General features: G+C 49.0%; 1 protein-coding gene across 7 annotated transcripts in view; it reads right to left on the bottom strand.

Moving 5' to 3' along the window:
* Positions 1 to 21,714, bottom strand: part of PPP6R2 (protein phosphatase 6 regulatory subunit 2) — a 116,216-nt gene that overhangs the window by 6,788 nt on the left and 87,714 nt on the right. For all 7 annotated transcript variants that reach the window (XM_031941231.1, XM_031941230.1, XM_031941235.1 and 4 more), the window contains 11 exons: positions 17,522 to 17,648; positions 16,361 to 16,513; positions 10,863 to 11,066; positions 10,207 to 10,271; positions 7,338 to 7,453; positions 4,472 to 4,557; positions 3,983 to 4,063; positions 3,211 to 3,308; positions 1,798 to 1,855; positions 1,399 to 1,526; positions 717 to 907 (listed from right to left, as the gene is read on the bottom strand). In XM_031941231.1, coding sequence (XP_031797091.1) covers positions 717 to 907; positions 1,399 to 1,526; positions 1,798 to 1,855; positions 3,211 to 3,308; positions 3,983 to 4,063; positions 4,472 to 4,557; positions 7,338 to 7,453; positions 10,207 to 10,271; positions 10,863 to 11,066; positions 16,361 to 16,513; positions 17,522 to 17,648 — 1,307 coding nt within the window. The remainder of the gene's footprint in view (positions 1 to 716; positions 908 to 1,398; positions 1,527 to 1,797; positions 1,856 to 3,210; positions 3,309 to 3,982; positions 4,064 to 4,471; positions 4,558 to 7,337; positions 7,454 to 10,206; positions 10,272 to 10,862; positions 11,067 to 16,360; positions 16,514 to 17,521; positions 17,649 to 21,714) is intronic.

Below are 21,714 nucleotides of genomic sequence, written 5' to 3'. Positions count from 1 at the left end.
GGGAAGTCAGATGAAGGAGGGAGGGAGGAGGATGAGGAGGAAGGGAGGATAGAGCAGTGGTAACTGTGACTACAGCTGGGTCCTTGCTATGGGAGGAAGGAGGGAGGCAGAAGCCTGTATCTCATCCAGATGTGAGGCCCGAGCTCAAAGCTGCACCTGGCTCATCAGAACAGGAGCCCCAGGCCCAGGCCGCCCACTGGAGAAACCCTGGCCGGATCCTTTGCTGACGTTTAATAACAGGGCTTTTGGGCCCAGTTAGGTCCGTCCTCCCAGACACTGGCGGGAGCACTGCAGCAGAACTGGAGCTTCTCCTGGCTCCAGGCTTTCGGAATACCTGTTACTGAACCCGGGAACACATATCGAGGGGCCCAAGGGAGGCCACGACCCGGCAGCTGGACTAAGAGGATCCTTTTGGGCCCCAGGCCTCTCTGGGACAGGGGGCCTGTGCAAAGCAGGATTGGAAGGAATGGGAAGGGCGAGCCTCGGGGGATGTCGCTGTCCTCCCCAGGCCCCCCTAACACACTGGGAGACCCCAAGCTGCGCTGCTTCCCTCATGCAGGCGCAGAGCCTACAGGTGGTCTTCTGAAGAATGTAAATGGGTCCGGCCCGGAGCAAGACCGAGCTCACTCAGCATCCTCGGGACCAGGCTTGGCAAGGAGCGGGGTCTCGGGGAAGTGAGCCGACTCCACAAGGCTTTCCCCGGGAGGTCTGCTCACCTTCGGAGGCGGCCAGGTCTTCAGCCTGCAGGGTGAGGTTGGTGGTGCTGCTGCTTCCCGAAAGAGGAATGCCGGCCCCGTGCCGGGCCTCCCCGGCCCCCTCCTCCTCCTCCGAGTCCTCACTGCCCTCCTGATCCCCGTTCTCCAGGTTGCTTTTCCTGGAATACTCTGAGGTATGTGAAGCACCAAACCTAGAACGGACACAAAGTGAGCAGGAGGTGCCCGGGAGCCGGGCACAAGCCCCAAAAACCTGAGGGGAGAAATCCAGCCCCAAATCAAGGCCACCTGCCAAAAACTGCCCCCCTCAGACTCAAAGCCCTTTCCCTCGTCTCCTCTAACAGGGAGGTGATGCACAAATAACTGGAAGGCCATCTGAAAGGGGAAGGGACAAGCCCCACAGGGAGGGAGGTGGGGGTCTGCAGGAGGGGCGTCTGAGCAGAGGGCTGACTTCCAGGCTGACTGCAGCCCCTTTGGGCATTGTTGGATTTCTCGGGCAGAACCCCTTTTGGAACGAAATGAGGAAACGGTGATTCTCAGTAAAAAGTGACGTTTGTCTTTAAGTAGATAACAAGGCAGAGGAGGCAGAGGGAGGCTCAGGGTGCTGCTGGAGTTGGCTCAGAGGCCAGGGACAAGGGCCGAGGCCGCAGCCGGTCCGCATTGGCTGAAGAGGCCGTCACCATACCTGGTTCTGGATTTTGCTTGAGTTGCATAGTTTATTTCCTTGTCCTCCCAGATGTCTTCTTCATCCTCGTTGTCATCGAAGGGCTGGATCCGGTCATTGCAGCACGCTTCAAACAGAGATGCATTGGGCTGAAACAAAGTTCGGTGGACATTAGCTCCTGATGCTCCCTCCCCAAAGCCTCCCGGTGTGGAAGGGCAGGGCAGTAGGAGGGCAGTCCCGGCCTGTCTGAGTCAGGGCCTTCCTGGGGGGCTGCTCCCGTTCTCCCTGCTGTGGCCTCTGAGACCCCAGGCCTAGAACCAAGACAGTCTTCCCTCTCCTTACTGACTTCAAGGACTGACAGCCTCGGCTCTCATGTGGAGACCGAGAACTGCTGCTTCCGGCTCCCCTGGGCCCACTTACACTGTCGTCGTCGGCGTCAATGGTGAAGTTGATCTCGGCAATCCTGTCAAAAGGGGCGCTGCAACAAAGACAGAGGGAGCGCTCAGATGGCGGGCCAGCTACTGGCCCCCGGCGCCCCAGCTTGGGGGGGGGGGGGACGCGGACAGAGAGGCAACCCCAGGCCAGAACAGTGCAAGGCTGCTGGGCTCTGATGCTGGCCAGGCTCAGCCCCAGGCTTGCTTTAGCCCGGACGTGGGGTGGTAACGAGGGCCTGCCCGTTTGGCAGCTCCTTGGTCCCCAGTGACCTTGGACTCAGGCAGCCCCTACCTCAGCCTGACCCCACTGTGAGTGGTGATAATCCTGGGCATCCTGAGTCGCCTTCGGGAAACTTGGTTCCCTAAAGCAGAGCCTGGCTCCTTTGGGAAAAGGAAACGCTGCCTAAGGGCAGAGGGAGCTGAGAGGGGGGGACTTCAACCTTGTCACAGCGCTGGTTCCCACAGTAAGAAGAGTCACAACTGAATGTAGGACAGACAGCTGCATACCAGCCTCAGTGCTGGCCAGGAGGGATGGGCACCTGCCCCAGACCCACCCGCTAAGTAAACACACCAGAGACGTCTCACAGCTCAACACTGAGCGCATAAGCTCTCATGGGACGATCCCGAGGTTTCCTGAGAGTATCTTAATATAGGTAAGGCTCCTCCTCTAGCACTTTAAGGCTTGTAAAGAGCTTTTCTTACTTGGGAAGTCCACCAGGGCCTAGGCTGGACGGCCCAGCGTGTGGTGGCAACGAGTTGAGGGAACCTCAGTGGGGGAACGGCTGAATGTGTCACAGCATGTGCAGTGAAAACCACAGGGCAGCCAGGAAGAGTCAAGCTTCCTAAGCTCGAATCCAGCCTCAGACACTTATTATCTGTGAGATCCTGGGGATGTCACTTCATCCTGACTACCTCAGCTTCCTTGTCTGCTTAATGAAAGGGAGAAGGAAATGGCCAACCCACTCCCGTATCTGTGCAAGGAAACCCCCAGTGGAGTTATGGCCAGCTGGACACGACCGAGCAACTAAATAGCAGCAAACATTGTAAAGACAAACAGCTCTGAAAGAACGGGGAAGTCTGCCCTGCACAACGACCAGCCACAACGGGAGAGGACTCCGCAGGGAGCCTGCCCCCCCCACCCCCCTGCCGCCCCCGCCCCTCCTCACACAGGGGCATGGCCAATGCAGGCAACTGCTTGACTATCCATATTGTACCAGGATCTGCTCTTCTTGCTTTCTCAATTGGGGGCGGTGGGGAGAGAACTGGGGGCTGAGCATGAACTCAAACTGAACTTAAAGAAAAAAGAATCTGGGCCAGACTTTCCTGGGATGGGGCAAGGCTGGCCAAGAACCCAGAACTGACCAGAAACCAGCTTCATCAATTAGCCTGGCGAACTCACTTGATATTATCATCCTGGTCTGCAAATTCTTCATCATTGAAGCCGAACTGATCCACAAAGTTAGCCGTCATCTGCTGGATCTGGTACTCAGAGAAGGCCTGGGGAGACAGCAAGAGCCCAGTCAGAAGGAGCTGTAGCCCGTGGGCCTGGCCCAGGGCAGCTCCCAAGCAGGGCCGGCCAAGGTGTTCCTCCTAGGCGGCCATGTTGCTCTGGCCCTTCTCAGCATGCACCTCGCTCCTTCAGCTAAAGCTGGGGGGAGCGCCCAGTTTTGACCACTCAGGGACAAGACTGCCAGAATTCAGGCGGCTTTCTTGCAGGTTGTCCACAAGTGTGCCTTGCTCACCCAACCTCAAAGTTTCCCATTTATTCCCAACTTCCCTCATGGGTTATAAGGCTCATGTTCCCCTCTTAGAGAACCTTTCCCAGTTCCCCCTGCCCCAGCCCCGCCTTGCCCTCCCTTCTCTGTAGCGTCAGGGGGCAGATGCAAGTTTAAGCCCTTCAATTTAGAGTGGAGGATGGAGAAGCTCTTTGACCTCCCTAAGGTCACTCTGGCCCACTAGCTGCAGAGCCCTCTCCAAGGAGCTGCCTCTGGAGAACAGCTATGAGGGGGGCATGAGGATCCTGACACTGCAGGAGAAGCCACGAGAACCATGCCTCTGACTTCTCCTGTGGCCCTCCCCACCCGTGGCCCTCTCCGCCCATGGCCCTCCACTGCTCTTGCCAAACAACGCGCCTTCCTGTGCCTAGCTCTGGGACCGGGCACGACCCTCACCTGCTGCAGGGACAGTTCATTTGGAAAAGCGCTTTCCATGTCCTCATCCTCGCTGGAAGAGTGAAGATGGTGAGTGCTCACCTGCAACACAAGTGGGAGCACTGTGTGGGGGAGCCCACTGCCTCTGGCCCTAGGAGCCAGGAGTGTGGCAGGGGTGGGAGAGGGGGAGCCCCACAGAGGGTCACCAGGACAGAACCCAAGCTCATTGGAGCATGACCTCCAGTGCCTCCAGGCCTCAGCTACCTGGGGTCCAGCACAACCACCTAGTCCCTAATGGCCTCCTGAAGAGCCACTCCCGACCAGAGCCTCCCGTGCACACTTTCCCCACAGCCAGGACCAGCAGAGGTCCAAGTGACCACCAGGGGCCAGGAAACAAAGAAACGCTGACTCTCCCGCTTCCTGCACCTGTGGGTCTCTTTCTAGCCATGGCTTTGCTCCTCACAGCCCCCCACGCCTTGAGGGAGGACCCAGAACCCCCCGGCTTCTCACCAGGTCCACGGTGTTTTTCCGGTTGGTCTCCGGCAACGTCTCCTCCACAAAGCTCTCCCACCGCCCTCGGCAATCCTCGGGAAGCTCTGTAGGGACAACAGCTCTCGCTGGTCAGAACAGCTCCTGGAGCTGAAGGGGAGATCACACACCCTAACGTGGTGGATCATGGAGCCAGGGATGGCCAGAGCAGCCAAGCCCGTATCTTAAGGTTGAAATAATCACACAAGCACACAAAGCCCTGGCCCCCTCTGGGAGATCACAACAAGAGGGCCTGCTCATGTGGGGGCGGGGCGCTGTCATTTTCTTCCCCCAGGATGGCAGAACTTGTGTTGCCCGTTTAAAAAGACGAGCCAAACCGGGCGTGCTTAGCCAGATGCTCAGGGGCTGGGGCAGAATCCCCGAACACTATGTGGGCCAGACCGAGGTCTATGGTCACTGTGTCAGGCCAGCTGCCATCCTCACTTGCTTCCTTCCCAACTGTTGCCCGCCCCCCAAAAGGGCACAGGTCTAGGAAGAGCCAGGCCTCCCCAAGCAGCCACGGCGTGGCTAAGTGTGCCCATCTGCCTTAATCCTGTAGAATCCGGCCGGGGAGCCCTCCCTCCACAGCCAGAGAATCTCAGAGCTGACAGGGGGTGTGCCCACTAGGGGCCACGCAGCCTCTGGCAGGAGCCGGTCCGCCTCCGGCCACTCCTCTGCCCCTCCTTGTGCAGCCACGCAGGCTGAGGCCAGCCCCTTGTCCACAGTGCACATCTTCCCTCCAGGCCCTCCGAGCCACTTCCGTGGGTTGACTGTGTGGACCTGATATGGCCTGCGTGCTTTTCCCCATCCTGGGTACCCAGAGATATCTGTTGTTATCACCACCCCGGGTCCCAGAGTAAGCGGCTGTGCCGACAGCAGCAGGCCCCCTGCCTCTCACATCCAGGAAGCTCTGCCCGCTCAGTGTGGCCCACGACCACGTGCCACGTCTCACTGCCAGCTCTTCCTGATTTTTAAAGAGCCAGAATCCTGCCTACTTATGGCTCCTCCACTTTGTCCTCCTGAAATGGCCTCTTGGGTCACAGGGAGGGTCCTACCCAGAGAGCTTTCTGCTTTCCCAGAATGCATTTCATCCTCCCAGCTCTAGTCTGGATTGTGCAGACCTTTTTGGAACTGGCCTCTGGGACCAGTGAATCCGCTAGCTGGCCCTCCCCGCCTGGTGACAACTAAAGATTGGGGTGGGGACGCCATCAACGCCTGTGCTCAAATCACTGACAAGTCTCCAACCTCAGGGAGGCTCTTTCACAGGAAGCCGCTTTCTAAGGTGCCGTGGAGTCTAGTCACACAGAGGACATACCACCTTAGCCCACATTAGTCCACCTGCATAAATCATTTCAGATAAAAGTAGAAAATTAGGGTTTCCTGTGAAAGAACCACTCGTTTCCATCATCCTCCACGCTCTGTGGCTGTCTGCAAACAGGAGGGACTCAGGGTGACTATGAGCCTTGCCAGGGGCCCTGCTCCATACAAGGCCTCCCATGGCAGGGAAGGCCCCGAGACTTTCCCGGTCAGGCTCCTCTCTTGAAGCACAAGCTCCATCGAGTCCTGCTCAGTCAGAAAGGCTCCGAGAAGAAGGTGGCGATGGACGTCACCCAAGGACGAGACTAACTCCATGTGGGGAGACTAACTCTCCATTGGAGAAGCTACGAGATACATCAGCATAATCCCTGCCCTTGACCCATCAATGGATCCATCTGAAGCACTGGGTCTGGTGTCGTTTGCACAAGGGCTCCTATGGCTGATCCTAGGGAAGCAATAACCCCAAAGCTTCTCGGTGAAGTCAGAAGGCCCTCCATTTGATGAACACCTTTTCAGTTCTCAAAAAGAAATGAGGAAACACAGCTTGGAAGCCAAAGACTTGGAACATGATGGAACACAGAATTCTGCTGCCCACCTCGGGTGGGCTGCTGACTGCATGGGGACCTTAGTTCCCTAGCCCTGATGGTATTGTTGGGCCTGATTTCTCACACCAGAACTCCCTGGTCTTCCTCTGACTTTACCCACCCTTGTAGGCCTTTGATCAAAATCCCCCTCACCCCCTCCACAAAGTTGCTTAGAACTTGGGTTGGATTTTTTAAAGATAGCTTCTATTAAATTTTCCTCTACTTTTTATCCGGACGAAGTAATCCTGGGCTTTCATAGGCCCTGACGGCAGAGGATAAGTTCAATCAGGTTTGAGTAAGCTGGCTCAATATGTTCCAGCCCGTGGGATGCCAAAGAAGCCCTTCCCCCAGACCCTTCTTCTCCCCAGCCATTAGGGATGCCCCTTCAAAACCATTCCCATGATTTGGTTTTCTAGCTACCTGATTACATAGGTGCTGGCTCCCCCAATAGAAGAGAAGCTCTTCAGGGGCAGAGAGAGCTCTCTCTTTGTTTCTGACTCCCCAGCACTGAGCTCTGTGCCTGGCACAGAACAGAGCTTGAGAAATAAATGCTTGCTGGTTTGCCATCACTGCCCTTTGCTCTCATTCAGGATGCTGGCACTGGGATCTCTGGCTAATGTGCTCTCTTAGGAAGGAAGGTGCACCCCATCACTGGTACTTTCAGCTGGAATAACAACACATGGGGGAAGCCATAAGGGACCATATTTGCCTGGGCGGCTCTGAGATTCTACAATTCTGAACTTCAAGAACAGCCTTTGAGACTTGGGAAAGGGCAAAGCTGGGCAGGAGAAGGAAAGCAGCGGCTGATACAGGTGTCTTTGTAATGTGTTGATGGCATGAGACCCGAGAGGGACTTTATCACGGAGACCTGGAATTAATCATCTGGAGTGAAGGTGTCAGGAGCTGGGTGGGATAAGATAGGACAGTAGAAAACAGGAGCCCCATACCTTTGATGAACGAGCAGATCTGAGACCGAATGGGGCCCTTCTCCATGTTCTGGACAACAGCATTGGCTATTCGGGTGAGGTGGCCCATGTTTCCCCTCCTCATCCCACCTTCGGCCCTACAAACAAAATCATCGGAGCCAGGAGTCAGCTTGCCCACCTCTGACAAAGTAACATAAGTAAGAGCTGTTGTCTCTGCAGCCACTTTTGAGTGGCAGAGCCCATGGCCTGCTCTAGCTCACAGGAATGAGAAGACCAAGTGTCAGGGAGGTACCAGACAGGGATCGAGCTGGCAGTTCCCTTCCCTTCTGTTCCATTTACTACCCAACTCCTTAAGGTTCTCCCTCAGAGGGATCAAGGAGCCATTTTCTCATTGATCTCTATTGCCCTGCTTTGCCTTGCCAAAGTCGTCCTGGAGAGCTGCTCCAGGCACGGTCTTGATGGTTAGAGGCCTTCAGAGTTCCTCAACAATAGACAAGACATTTCCCTCCTGAATAAAATCTCACCAACTGATCTTCAGGATCCTTCCCCAGTCTGGTCTCAGGCCTGCCTCTCAGAGCCCTCCACCCAGCCTTCCCTCATCCTCTCTCCCTCCTCCAAGGAGCATCTATTGTCTGATCTGTGTGTGGTGGATCCTGCGAGGGGACGCTCTTGGAGGACAAGAGGCTCATTTGTGACTATAATTCACTACCTCATCTGGGGCTGGACACATGACCATATTTTCCCATATCTGATGACCCGAGTGGAATCACACCAAGTGAGCATGCCGTCTCCTCTCTGCAGGCTGAGAGTACTTGGGCCTCTTAGGGCCCTTAACAGCCACACCCTGGAATGATGTGGGTGTACAATGTTGTATCCTCTGGCAGAGAGCAAGCGCCACGAGGTCAGGGCCTGCGTCTCTCTGTAGGGCCCTCCCCAGGGCCTAGCAGAATCAGGCACTCACAATCTTGTTGGATGAAAATTTAGGTCATGGGGAAGTCCTAAAACCATTCCCAGATCAGGGAAGAATTTCAGGTTTTACTTCAGAGCATTAAAGAGATAAGCAGCGGAAGGCAAGAATGAATATATGTCACCAGGCCCTGCAGACACAGGGTCTAAGATTTCAAGATGTCATTTGTTCTGAGCAGCTCTATAAAAGAGGAAGCCAGCAGCAGGGGGGAGCTGCGGCTACAGAACTGGGCCAAGAGTCCCGTCTGGCCTCGGACACTCACTGTGGCCCTGAGCAATTTTCACTTAACCTCTGTCTGCCTCGAGCCCTTCCCTCCCTTTTGGGCTTCTCTTGCGGCTCAAATGAGATAACATGAAAAATCTTTCAAAGAGTAAAACGTTATGGAAATGCTGGCTATTGTTGGCACCCTAACTGATGGTGAGCAGGCAGGCGGGAAGGACCCACAACACTCCTAGGTATAAAGAGAAAAACAATGTCCACAGCCCAAGATAAATGGTGACTGTGTCTCCTGGCTGGAGCCGTCCGATGGAGTACTACTGCCCAGAGGCAGGCGGCCCAAGTGGGTGACAGTGCCCCATTCAGTGCCAGTCTACCACGGGCAGCCCCGCAAAAAGGCCTTTGCCACTTTCTAAGTGACCAAGGCAGATAGACCGTCTCTCTGGGAGAGGGCTGCTCACATATTCCCACCAAAAGAGCAGATCCCTGCTTTCCTGGTGACCTTTCCTGTGGCCATTTCTGCAGCTCGGAAAAGCATCATGCAGAAAACTCAAGCGCCAAAGGCAAATGAAAAATTAGAGAGAGTAAAGATGGCCCCAGCTGCAGAGTGAGGGGGCACTTGGAAGGAGCAGCAGTGAAGGAAATGAGATAGGGAGGGCCTGGCCCTTCCTCAGGCCTGGTGCAGCTTGGCCCTGACTTCTCAAGGGCAGGATCTCCGGATCCCTGGCACAAGACCCTGTTCAAAACTGGGCAAATGGAACTAAGAATCTCCTTGCCATTTCTTTTCTACTTCAATTAGTGAATCAATGAGGTGCCAGGGGGCTCTCCTCTTCCCAGACTACACTCGTTCCAGAATCCCAGACTTAACCAAGGAGATCTCTGAAAGACCATGGGGCTCCCGGAGGGCACCCTTCTGTGGAAGATGCTACTGGCTGAGCTTGGCCTGTGCTCAGTCTGCCTTCCTGTCGCTGGGTTGGTGATAAGTGATCAAAGAGCGCTCTGTACCCCCTATTCTTCATAGCATATAAAGACTGGGACAAGGCAAAGAGAACACCTGGGGACTGCAGGCAAACACAGATGCATCCATTAGGGAAATCATTGAAGGCACCGTTCAAAATGCACTCGATGATTATTTTTCATCTAAGGCCAGGAGCAATCTGAGCATGTCTGCTTCATCAAGAAGCCACAGAGCCACCCAGAGCTCCAATCAAACGCCCCAAAGCCCAAACTAGCCCCTCTCCTGTCCTCAGCTGCTCCATTTCTGTTATCTTTTATCAGTCCTCTCCCCTTCCCACACTCACATATCAGGTCCTGTCAATTCTCCCCTTTGTACACTTCTAGCTCGTGGTGCTTCCTTGCCATTCCCACAGTCACTGCCTCTGTCCAGACCCTCCTCAGGCCGCAGCTTTCACTGGAGTCTGCACTGTCCTGCCTCCCCCTACCCCCTAATTGGGCATCTGATCCTTTCTACAATCCGGCTCTGAGCCACATCTCACGACTCCTCCAGTCTGGCCATGCTCCCCGCTCCTGTGTCTCTGCTTGGGTCCTTCTAGCCACCTCTAGCCATTCATGACTGTCCCCTCCCACCTTTACAAGGCGTCCCAATCAGACAGTAGTCTCTCCAGGGCAGGCTCAAGTCTCCTGCTGGACTCCCTCAGGGACACAATTCACAGGTAACCCTTCTCTCGCTCCCACCCTGGTCCTTACTGGATTCTGTCGTTGGCTTCCCAGGCATCCAAGATCCTCTGCACCAAGTGGCACTTCTGGAACAGCTGGAGAAGAAGACAGAACATCCACTCAGATCCCAAGGCAGTCTGAAATGTCTCCTTGTTCACTGCTCAGCCCTCTCAGGATCTGGTTCTGACTCTGAGGGCGGTACCCACAATTTGAGAAGTCAGAAGTGCAGCTGTTGCCTCAGGGAAGGCTTCCTGACCCTCACCTTTACTTCAGTCTCTCAGGACAGATCCCCCCCAGGGTTTCTAATATGCAAAGGCCAGAGCTCAATGTACTATTTAGCTCTTGCCCAAGCGGGTCGTCAGGTTATGTGGGGCTGGAATAGCTTCCGTCCCCCCTCTGTGCCAACCCCATGAGAGGAAGATCAACCCTTGCTTTGCCCCTCACAGCAGGGCACCTACTCAATGTGCATGAAATAAAGGCAAGGGCCCCAGGGTCTCTGCAGCCTCTCTCCTAGAGGAGTTGGGGAGCTGAGAAGGCTGTTGACTTCAGGCAGGGGCTTTCCCATAATCCCACAACCCCCTGGGAGTTCTAAAGGCCCTTTGCCTCGGCCCTAGCTGGGCCTTGCCTCTGACGTGGCTGTCTCCCCGTCCCCCGGAACCTCAAGAGGCCCCGCCAGCCGGACGTACGTGGGTCACCATCACGTTTTCACAGATGATTTCTGTAGACTCGGTTTTTTCCAAGTTTTCATTGCCACTGTTTATGTCCTCTCGGCAATCAGAGTCGCTGGTTGACGATCCTCCTTCCCGGCCAGAGTGGGACAGAATGGCTGCTATGCACAGCTCCACTTGGAAGTGCAGGAAGTTATTCCAGGTAAACTTAAAAAACAAGTCCTAGGACAAAAGGAGACCCAGAACAGACTCTCAGACTTCTCTATGGCTGATGGCGGGGAAACCACCCACTCGGGCCTGCTGTGTTTGCCAGAGCTTCACCTGAAACCTCCCAAGGGCTCAAGGGGAAATTGAGCTTCAGCCCCTTCACCTGAGTAGGCCTCAAACAGGGTTTAGCACATAGCAGGCCCTTGCTGACTCTACCCTTGCTTCCATAGGACCCATTCCATGAAATGTCTTCTGAGCCCTTAGGTGAGCAGGTCTCGGCACCCATGGGGGCTCCCTGGCCTCTGGGGCTCTGCTGGGGCAGGTCCGTCCCAACCTCCCTATGAGTGAGGCCCTCAGCCCACCAACTTTTTCTCCTCCTGTCCTCATAGAGAATGTGCTACTTCTTAGCATACATCATGGCACTTAGTCTCCTAATGAGCAGCAAAAGCCAGCTATGAGGTCAGCGTCCTTTATTCCTAGGGAACACTCACAGGTGCCCCCATATATATTCTTATCGACTGCAGCTGGGGAACGATTGAGCCAACCATGGCACATGAATGAAATGGAATGTTATTGGGCCATAAGACATAAAGACATGGTTTCAGAGAAACCTGGGAACATTTTTAAGGACTGATGCAGAGTGCAGTGGTCAGAAGCAGGAGGATAATTTATACTATAACATTTTCACTGTAAACATGAACAATTTTGAACACCTCAAGGAAGGTGGAGGCAACATGGCTAATTGGCAGGAATACTTCCTGTCCATCCACCAAAGAAATCTTAAAAATACACCAGGCCAAATTCTGATGGGGAAATTCACCAAAAAAAAAAAAAAAAAAAAAGTGAGTCATTTTTCTAGCCCAAATTATCCTCCAGAGACACAGAGAGAACTACCAAAGAGTCACAAAAAGGAATGCAGAGCTTAGGATACTGTACTGCAGAAGGCAAGGGAAGGAGGCTTCCAACCAAGAAGAACTTGCCCAGCAAATTGAGTCTAATGCAACAGGAGAATAATGGACTTTCCATTCCAAGAGTTCTTGATGAAAAGACCAGAGTTGATGTTTTTATATCTCCCCAGTAGAATGGAAACTCACTGAGAGCAGGACCTGTCTCACTTTCAGCATCAAGCATAGTTCCTGACACATAATATTTAATAAATACAAAGTGATTTTTTGATTAAAATTTAAAAAAAAAGAAAAAGACCAGAGCTTCAGAGAAACTCTCAAGTTCAACATGAGAGTTAAAAAACCCAAATGAATCATCATAAGAAACAAATCAAGGGCAAACTGCTCACAGTCTAATGTGGAAAGCAGACATACAGCTGATCCATGTAAAGGATTTACAAAAATACCTCTAGCTCTTTTTCAGGTGTCAAGGACGAAAAGCTGAGGGGTGTCCATTGACTAGAGAATGGCTGAATAAATGATGGCATATAAATATGATGGAAGACTGTTATGCTCCAGGAAATGATGAAAGGACTGTTTTCAGAAAACTTGGGAAGACTTGGGTTAACTAATTCAGAGTGAAGTAAACAAAACTGGGAGAATAATTACATAATGACTATATTGTATAGACAAAAACGCTAAAAGAATTAGGAACTCTGTTCAGCATGAAGACCAATAAGGATTCCAGAGAATTAATGATGAAACATGCTACCTACTTCCTGACGGAGAGGTAAGAAATATGGAGTCAAGAACCTCTGAGTCTCTGTCTCTCTGTTTCTCTGACAGACACACAGACACACAGACACCACACACACACACACACACACACACACACACACTTTTTAGACATGAGCAATGTAGAAATTTGAACATGTTTATAAGAGGGCTTTTGTTTTTCTTTCATTCTATGGGAGGGTGGGGAGTAGAGGTAAGGTTGAAAGGGGAGTGAGTGTATTTATATTGATAAACATTTAGCTCTAGTTTTTTTTTTTTTTTTTTAATTAAGAATTGAGACTTCCAATCAATGCAGTGAACAATCATGATTCCAGAAGATCAATAATGAAGAAGTCTGTGTACTTCCTGTCAGAGAGGTGATGGACTAATTTGCAGAAATGCACATTTTTGAAAATGGTCATTTCGGGAATTTATTTTTCTTGATTGGGCCTATTTGTCATAAGGGTTGTGGTTTTTTTCTTTTTTTTTTTTTTTAACCCCTCCCCTAGTGGAGAGTTAAATAGAAACAGGCAGTTAAATAGTTAAAAGGAACAGACAGAATGAAGGAAAAATTATATCTTAATAACTGAAAAAACATTTTTAAACATATAGAAAGCACATAGGTAGAAAATTGGAAGAAGCCAGGGGTAGGGAAAGAAGCAACTTCCAGAAGTAGGCAGACACTTGGAAACAGGGAGTGATGGAAGGGTGACTACCTGGGGTCAACAGTAAGGGAAGAGACCTATTTCTCTGGTCCATCTCAGCCATACATCACCCGCTTCCATATTCACAATCCTTCAATTTCCTTCTCTGATCATAATCTATTATCACTCCATCTTTCTCTGTGCCTTATAATTCCTAATCCTGTTCTTCATCCCCACTGTGAGAATCCCATTAAACCCATGCTTCTATTCTTGTCTACCATCCCTGCACTAACTACACTTTCTTCCCTTCCCCATTTTGTAAGCCAACTTAACTCTATACTGCCCTTCAATCTTGAATCTCTTGTCCTCTTGTCACAAAGTTGATCCGACCTTGACAAAACCTAGTCCTGGATAATTACCCTTGGTCTTCTTTGCTCCTATTCACATGCTGCTGAATGGAGATAGAGGAACTTACTAAACTACTCCACTACAACAACAAAACTCTGGGAGCACTCTCAATTTATGTTAACAAATTTCAACCAGACTCTCACTACAGAAAGGTCAACATTCTGTTCCTTCTCATTAAGTGGTTATGGCATTCTCCACAGAGGCTCTTCCAAAGCCTTCTACAGGTCCCAACCTCATCCTCTAAGATGAACATCTGGTCATACTCCCCCCACTCCCCCCACCCCAACTGAGGCTCCCTAAGACTCTCTCTTCTACCCTTCTCATCTCCTATCATTCAGTTATCTCCTCCCACTATCCCCTCCTTTACCCAACTTAGATGAAGAGGTGGTCCTTGTTCTTGCCAAGGTCAATTTCCCCACATGCACCCTGGATCTATCTCCTACCAGATTCTCTGGCAGACTGACCCCACTTGTCCTTTCTTATCTTCAGTCTTTCCCAATCTACTGGTTCCTGCCCTGCTGCCTACAGGCACCTGCCCATGCCTTCCTCAGCCTTAGAAAATCCTTGGCTGATCTTATTGGCCCTTCCGGCCACTGCCTCACACCTCTCCTCCTCTTCTTTGTGGCTTTTCCCTGGAAAAGTCGTCAGCATTTGCCTCCACTCCCTGTCCTCTCAGTCAGTTCTGAACCCTCTGTGCTCGGGCTTCTGAGCTCCTCATCTTCATAATTGCTGGTGGAGGATAGCTACTGAGAGTGAAGGCCGTCTGCCAGGAATTAAGGCTCTAGGGCACATAACGAAACTGAACTTCAGAAAGAACTCTGACCGTGCTTCATTCTACCGCTGCCCACAGCTCAGAGGCCCAGGAAGAGCCCATGGGTAAAGCTGTTTGCAAACCTTAAGAGCACTAAGAGAGTTAGCGGAGGGGACTGTCAGCGGAAGGATCAGTAAACTCCTCCCAAATACTCCTCTTTCATTTGAGGAGGAGAAGTGGAAAGGACTCCCATTCTGGGACTGGTTCCTTGCTCGACCGCTCATCCCAACACTATTAATTTCTGAAATTCAGCTCCATCATGTGCCTTAGTGCCTGAATTCTTAGCAGACAACCCTCATTCTCACTATCTGGTAACCTTGGAGATGAGCCCAACAGACATGGCCCTAAATGGAGCCCCAGAGAAGTTCTTACATGTATAATAGAGAGCATTGGGGATGGGGGGAAGGGAGAGGTTATATGGGAAGCTTGGTAAGGAAAGAGCTTTGGGAGCCTGAAAGTGCCATTGTGGCTAACCCACACAGGTGTCAACCTGGGAAAAAGCCTCTAGAAAACTGCTCTGAAGCTCCATTTGGGACCATGTCTTTAAAAAAAATCAATTAAGGCACAGATGGCACAAAGTCTCTCAGACGCTAACCCATTAGACTAGATCACTGGGATCCAAAAAGACCCTAGAATAAAATTCCTTAATCTGATGTCCAATAACCTTTTAAAATATATACTTTGATAACTGCATTTCAATATATTGCTTTCCCTTTCAATTCTGTGAATTTTACTTATATTTTTTAAAAACTTAACTCTTAGAAAGAGTCCTCAGGCTTTTCCTGACTGCCCAAGAGGTCTATGACACAAAAGTCTATGAACTTTTGTCCAGAAGGATGGACCAAATCAGAGAAGATGAAATTCAATAAATGTATAACATCAAGACAAGTTAAATAATAAAATCTTTTAGGACAAGCAATGCTAAATTTTCATATGATAAGTACCTCAATGGAAACGAAAAACTTAAAGAACTCTGAGCAATATAATAACCAGCCATGATCCCAAATGATGGATGATGAAGGCTGTGTCCCACCTTTTGACGGACTCGAGGTGCAGAACGCAACACCTATTTTTGAATATGGCCACCACGGGAAATCTGTTTTGTTGGATTGTGTATATTTGTTTATAAGGATTTTGTTGTTTTGGGGACTATTTTTTTTTCCTGGGGAGTGGAGAAAAAAAGGTAGGAGAGAGAAAAAAACCAAAGGCTTGTTAATTTAAAAAAAAGAAATCTAAAAAAGAAAAAGGCTTGGATGTCGTATATATGACACGATAGACAAGAAAGCTAGTAGTATCTTCAGCTGTATCACCAGAAGCTGCCACTAAAAGAGGGAGGAGGATATAAGGTCCTTGAGAGCAAAGGCTGTTTTACTGAAACTGCCAATACCCAGCACAGAGCTCTGCACACAGCAGGTACTTAACAAATGCTTGACTGGACTCAACTTGGCTCAACTTGACTGGAGGGAAGTAAAAAAACCCATGCTCTGTGCTGACCAGTCGCTATCTGGTTCTGGTGTCAGATTGGAGGAAAAACAATGAGCACCTGAAGTATGTCCAGAGGAGGATGACCAGAATGATGAAGGGACTAAAAACAAAGTCACGGGAGGAAACAAGAAAACTGTCCTCACTTATCCTAAGGAGGGTAGAGTGGAAAAAGGGTTAGCATTGCCTTCCTTGAGTCCAACACAGAGAGTGGGGAAGAGGAGGAGCAAGGCCCCTGAAGGTGAGGGCCATCCCCCAGCTGGGCTTGAGCAGGAGAGATGTGGGGTTGTCAAGGATTCCACTTACAAGAAGCAGGTTCATGGTGTTGAGCCGACACAACTCGCGGTTAATACTGGGTGTGTTGGTGTGCAGCAAGGCAGCAATCAGCCGTGCCCCATGAAGTCGAGCGTTTCCCAGGGGCTCCTCTAGGACACCGATGGTGGTCAGAATGGACATTTTCTGGGGAACAGGAAATACAAGGTCTCTCTTTGAGGAGGGCCCACAAACTATACTGCCACACCTTCTTTACACCTCCTTTACCTCTGTCCCTGCAACAGCACCCACCCACCTAAGAAGAAATAGAGGTCAGGCCAGACACACCAGCACTTCTGTACCAGCCTCTGGAGGATTATGACTTATTCACATTTCTGGGCCGCCAGGAGAGGGGAGGGGAACGAGCATTTATTAGGCACCAACTTTGTCCCAGGCACTATGCCAAGTGCTTTACAAATATTATCTCCTTCGATCCACCCCAGGATTCAAATGCTATTATTGTTCCCATTTTACAGTTGAGGAAACTGAGGTAGATGAGGTTAAGTGATGTGCTCCTCCGTGGTCACGAGCCCCATCTGAACTCATTTTCCTGACCAGCGCTCTACCTACCCTGCGCCTGGCTGCCTCTCCCTTAGCCCTAGGCAAGAGGAAGTGCCCATCGTGGAGTAGTCAGCGGTCAGTAAAGGTTGGGCCCTACTCAGAACCCAAACTATTACATTTCACACAGACAGGGTGTTTGAAAACACCGCCACCTTAAAGGAATGAAAACTGCTATCTCTTTAAAATGAGTTCATGCAGGATTCCTGAGTCTCTCTTTAATTAAAACATTAATCTTTCCTTTTCAGTCCCAGTGGGGACTTCTCCTTCAGGGCACTTCCTTTCGGGAACTCAGGGATGAAATTCAGCACCGAGTCATCTCGAAACAGAAGGCTCCCCAGCCTCGCACTCTCTGTCTCGTCTGAATTCCTGCACTCACTGAGGGGTCTTTGCCTGCAGAGGCCTGAGAAGAAGCATTGGGAAGCTCTTCGCCCCCCGAGTATCCAATCCCTGAGGTCTTTGTCCCCCACAGAAGGGTCACTGATATTAGTCCTAGAACAGTGTTGTGGAGACAGTAGGCACTCGGTGCCCAGGACAGGGGTGTGCTCGTGGTTTAGGAGGATTGGGGCCAGTCCCAAGCTGCTGAATGAAACTTACCTTTGGAGGGTTGAGAAGAAGCTGATGAAAGTCTTTCAGCCATGGTTCAATGCCATGCAATATGCTGCTATTAACAGTGTAAGACCTTTCAAGTCCCTGAGAGAATGAGTCCATCAGGCCCTCCACCCTGCAGATTTCAGGAGAGAGAAGCCAATCATGTGACTCAGTGAACATCCATAGCTTCCTTTGGTCAGTCTCAAAAACTCCTCAATAATATCTCCTCTTCTCAAAAGATCCAGTCACGTTAAATGCAATTTTGTGCAATTCCCAGTCTTCCCTGCTGAGGGAGCTAAGTTTCCATCAAAGGCCTGCAGAGGCACTTTTTGGGGTAAGAGTGAAAAGGAAGGCTGACAGTCTCAGCCTTTTGTCCTTCTGCTCATTTTCCTGACAGGGAGAGCCAGAGGACACAGGGAAGCTTGCTACCACTCTCTTTCCAAGAAGCCTTTACTTGGCTCCTTCCTCCAATCCTCCCCTGGAAGATTTGGCCCTGAACTTTCCCTAGTCCCAAAGCAAATCCATTCTTTAAACAGTGAAATCTCTATCCTCAGCAACTCTTCCTGCCTCATCTGTCAAAGCTTTAAGGTCAAATCCAGACCCCTCCTGTCCAGCAGAGGGCATACAGCTGGAGCAGACAGAAGCTCATCTTTATCCCAAGTTCATGGTCACTCCTGGCTGTCCCTCCCTTCTGTGTGTAAAGCTCCCTCCTACCAGGTCTGCTTCTCTTCAGGCCGGTGCCAGCTTGTAGTTTCACATTCTGGCTCCCAGAACCTCTGTTCTCTATACTCCCTGACCTCTGGACTCGAGCACGTACCTGCCAGACCTGTGTTCTCTACCGGGCCCCAGTTCCTGTTAGTCAGCTGCCCCATAAGAGCTGTACAAGGCCTAATGGTAATGGGTTCCAAGGCAGGAGAACCACAAGCACATTGGCAATGATTAAGGCTCTTTTTGAAAAAAAAATTCCACTTTACTTTATTTCCAGATTCAAATTTTCTCCATTCTCACTCATTGAGAGGCCCAGAAAAATAAAACCATTTACACTTATGTACAGTCATCCAAAACAAATAACCACATCAGCCATCTTGGAGGAAAAAAGGCAAGAAACACAGTGAAAAAAAAAAAAAAAAGCTTATTTCAAGATACACAGAGTTTATCAGTTTCTCTGGAGGTAGGAACCATTTTTTACTATGAGAACTGTGGAACTGTTGTGGATCACTGTACTGAATAGGGTAGCTAAGTCTTTCATAGTCGATCACCATTACAATGCTACTGTATACAGTGTTCTCCTGGTTCTGCTCATTTCACTTTGCATCAGTTCATTTAAGTCTTTCTGAGTTTTTCTGAAACTATACCCTCTAACATTTCTTATGGCACAATAGTATTTCCTCACAAATATATGCATCTTGGTCAGTCATTCCTCAACTGATAGGAATCCCCTCAGTTTCCAATTTTTTGCCACCACAGAGCTGTTATCAATATTTTTATACACACACACAAAATATTTTTATACACATAGGAAGGAGCTTAGAACCTAATGATGGAAGACAAACACAAAAAGCAACTGGAAAGGGGAGTGGGGATGAAACCAGGGGGCACTTGTCACGGGGAAACCTTGTTTGGTGGGGCTGAAACCAGGCAGAACTGCAGGCAGGAAGCGTTGTGAGTTGGAAAGTTCAGTTTCTGCCCTCTACATTAAAGGAAAGCCTTGGAAGGAGTCTAATGCTGTCTAGTCCAAGCCTCTAATCAAAGGGGAAAGGAGGCTGAGGAAGTGGGAAGGAGGTGGAGTAATCTAAGGCTGAGTAACAGCATGGTGACAATTTTGGGGTATGGATGAATTTATTCCAGTCACACTCACGCTTATAATTGCTAATTACATATTTTCCTCCATCCTACTCTCTTGTAATTGACCTTTTTACGTTGTCCCCTCTTTAAAGAGACTGCTTTGCTTTTGATCCTTGCTTTCTTCAATCTACCCTCCCTCTTACTCCACCCTCTTTCTCTTAACCCCTTTCCTTCCTCCTACAAACTACCTTTGTACATATATTTCAGGTAAAGTTCAGATAAAAATGAGGTTTCAATTCTTTCCCTTAAGAATATAAACAGTTGAACCTTGTTTAGCTGATCATGATTTCTTACTCATATTTACATTTTTATCCTTCTCTTTAGGCCTGTAAATGTCAAATTTTCTACTTAGACCTTTTCATCAGGAACTTAAAAGTCCTCTGTTTCATCAAATATCCTATTTTTCTCCCAGGGGGTGTATTCTCAGTTTTGCTGGGTAGGTTATTCTTGACTCTAATCCTGGATCCTTTGCCTTCTAGAATATCAGATTCTATGCCCTATGTTCCTTTGGCTGCTAAAATCTTGATGAATTTTCTTTTGACTTCTTTCCAGCTGCTTGAAACATTTTCTCTTTAATCCGAGAGCTCTTCATTTTGGCTTTAATATATATGGCTATTTTTATTTTGAGGTTTCCTACAGGAGGTAGATTTTTTTCAATTTCTACTTTGCCCTTTGGTTCTAAGATACTTGAGCAATTTTTCTTTGTAATTTCTTGAAATGTCTAGACTTTTTTTTTTCTTCTGTTGATAGCTTTCAGATAGTGCAAAGACTCTCCTTGATCTATTTTCTACAATAGTTGTTTTAGAGCAGCTAGATGACCAAGCAGATAGAACTGAGTTCAAATCCAGCCTCAGACACTTAATACATACTAGCTGTGTGCTATCTGACTCTAGGCAAGTCACTTAACTCTAATTGCCTCACCAAAAAAACCAAAAACCCATAAATAAAATCCTATCCAGATTAGTTGTTTTTCCCATGAGATATTTCATGTTTTCTTCTACTTTCCCTCCCCTCCTGACTTTGACTTTGTTTTATTATTGGTCTCATTGAATGTCTCATTGAATCATTAGCTTCCATTCAATCAATTCTAATTTTCAAGGAGTTTCTTTAATAAGATTTTGTACCTTCAAAGGATATGAACAGACCATTTTCAAATGAAGAACTTAGAAAAATTTCTAGTCATATGAAAAAATGCTTTAAATCACTACTGGTCAGAGAAATGCAATTTAAGACAACTCTGATTACACACTTCTCAGATTGGCTAAGATGACAGGAAAACATAATGATGAATGTTGGAGGGGATGTGGGAAAACTGGGGCACTAATATATTGTTGGTAGAGTTGCGAATGGATCTGACTATTCTGGAGAGCAATTTGGAACTATGCCCAAAGGTGGGGCTATCAAACTCTGTGTATCCTTTGATCCAGCAGTGCCATTACTGGGGTTGTATCCCAAAGAGATCACTAAAGGGGAAAAAAACCCACATGTGCAGAAATGTTTGTGGCAGCCCTTTTTGCAGTGATAAGAAAACTGAGTAGATGCCCATCAGTTAGAGAATGGCTGAATAAGTTATGGTGTATGAATGTTATGGAATATTATTGTTCTGTAAGAAACAATCAGCAGGATGATTTCAGAGAGGCCTGGAGAGACTTATATGAACTGATGCTGAATGGAGTGAGTGGAGCCAAGAGAACACTGTGCACAGCAACAACGGGATTATGTGATGGTCAGTTCTGAAGGATGCAGCTCTCTTCAACAGGGAGGTAATTCAGGCCAGTTGCAATGGTCTTGTGATGGAGAGAGTCATCTGTACCCAGAGAGAGGGCTGTGGGAACTGAATGTGGATCACAATCTAGTGTTTTTACCTTTTTTGTTGTTTGCTTGCATTTTGTTTTGGGTTTTGATGTGATTTTTCTTGTGCAGCATGAGAAGTGTAGAGGTATGCATAGAAGAATTGCATATGTTTAGCATGTGTTGGATTGCTTGCTGTCTGAAGGAAGGGGTGGGGCGGAGGGGAAGGAAAGGGAAATTTGGAGCACAGGGTTTTGCAGGGGTGAATGTTGAAAACTATCCATATGTTTTGAAAATAAAAAGCTTTAAAATATTTTTTTAAAAAGATTCTGGAATTCTTATCAAATGTTACTCTTTTCATAACTTTCTTGCATAGTCTTCTATTTTTTTCCTCTACTATTATCATTTTTTTACTTTTAAAATTTTTTCCTCTTTTTGGAAAATCTATTTTTTTAAAGCTCTTCTAGGGATTCTTGTCAGGCTGGTGTCTAATCTGCAGTTTATTTTGAAGCTTTGCTTGTATATGTTTTCAAGTCATTGTCTTCTGGGTTTGTGATTTGTAA

Source organism: Sarcophilus harrisii, chromosome 5, assembly GCF_902635505.1.
Source record: "Sarcophilus harrisii chromosome 5, mSarHar1.11, whole genome shotgun sequence".
Taxonomy (NCBI): Eukaryota; Metazoa; Chordata; class Mammalia; order Dasyuromorphia; family Dasyuridae; genus Sarcophilus; species Sarcophilus harrisii.
This window is presented reverse-complemented; position numbering and strand designations above follow the sequence as displayed.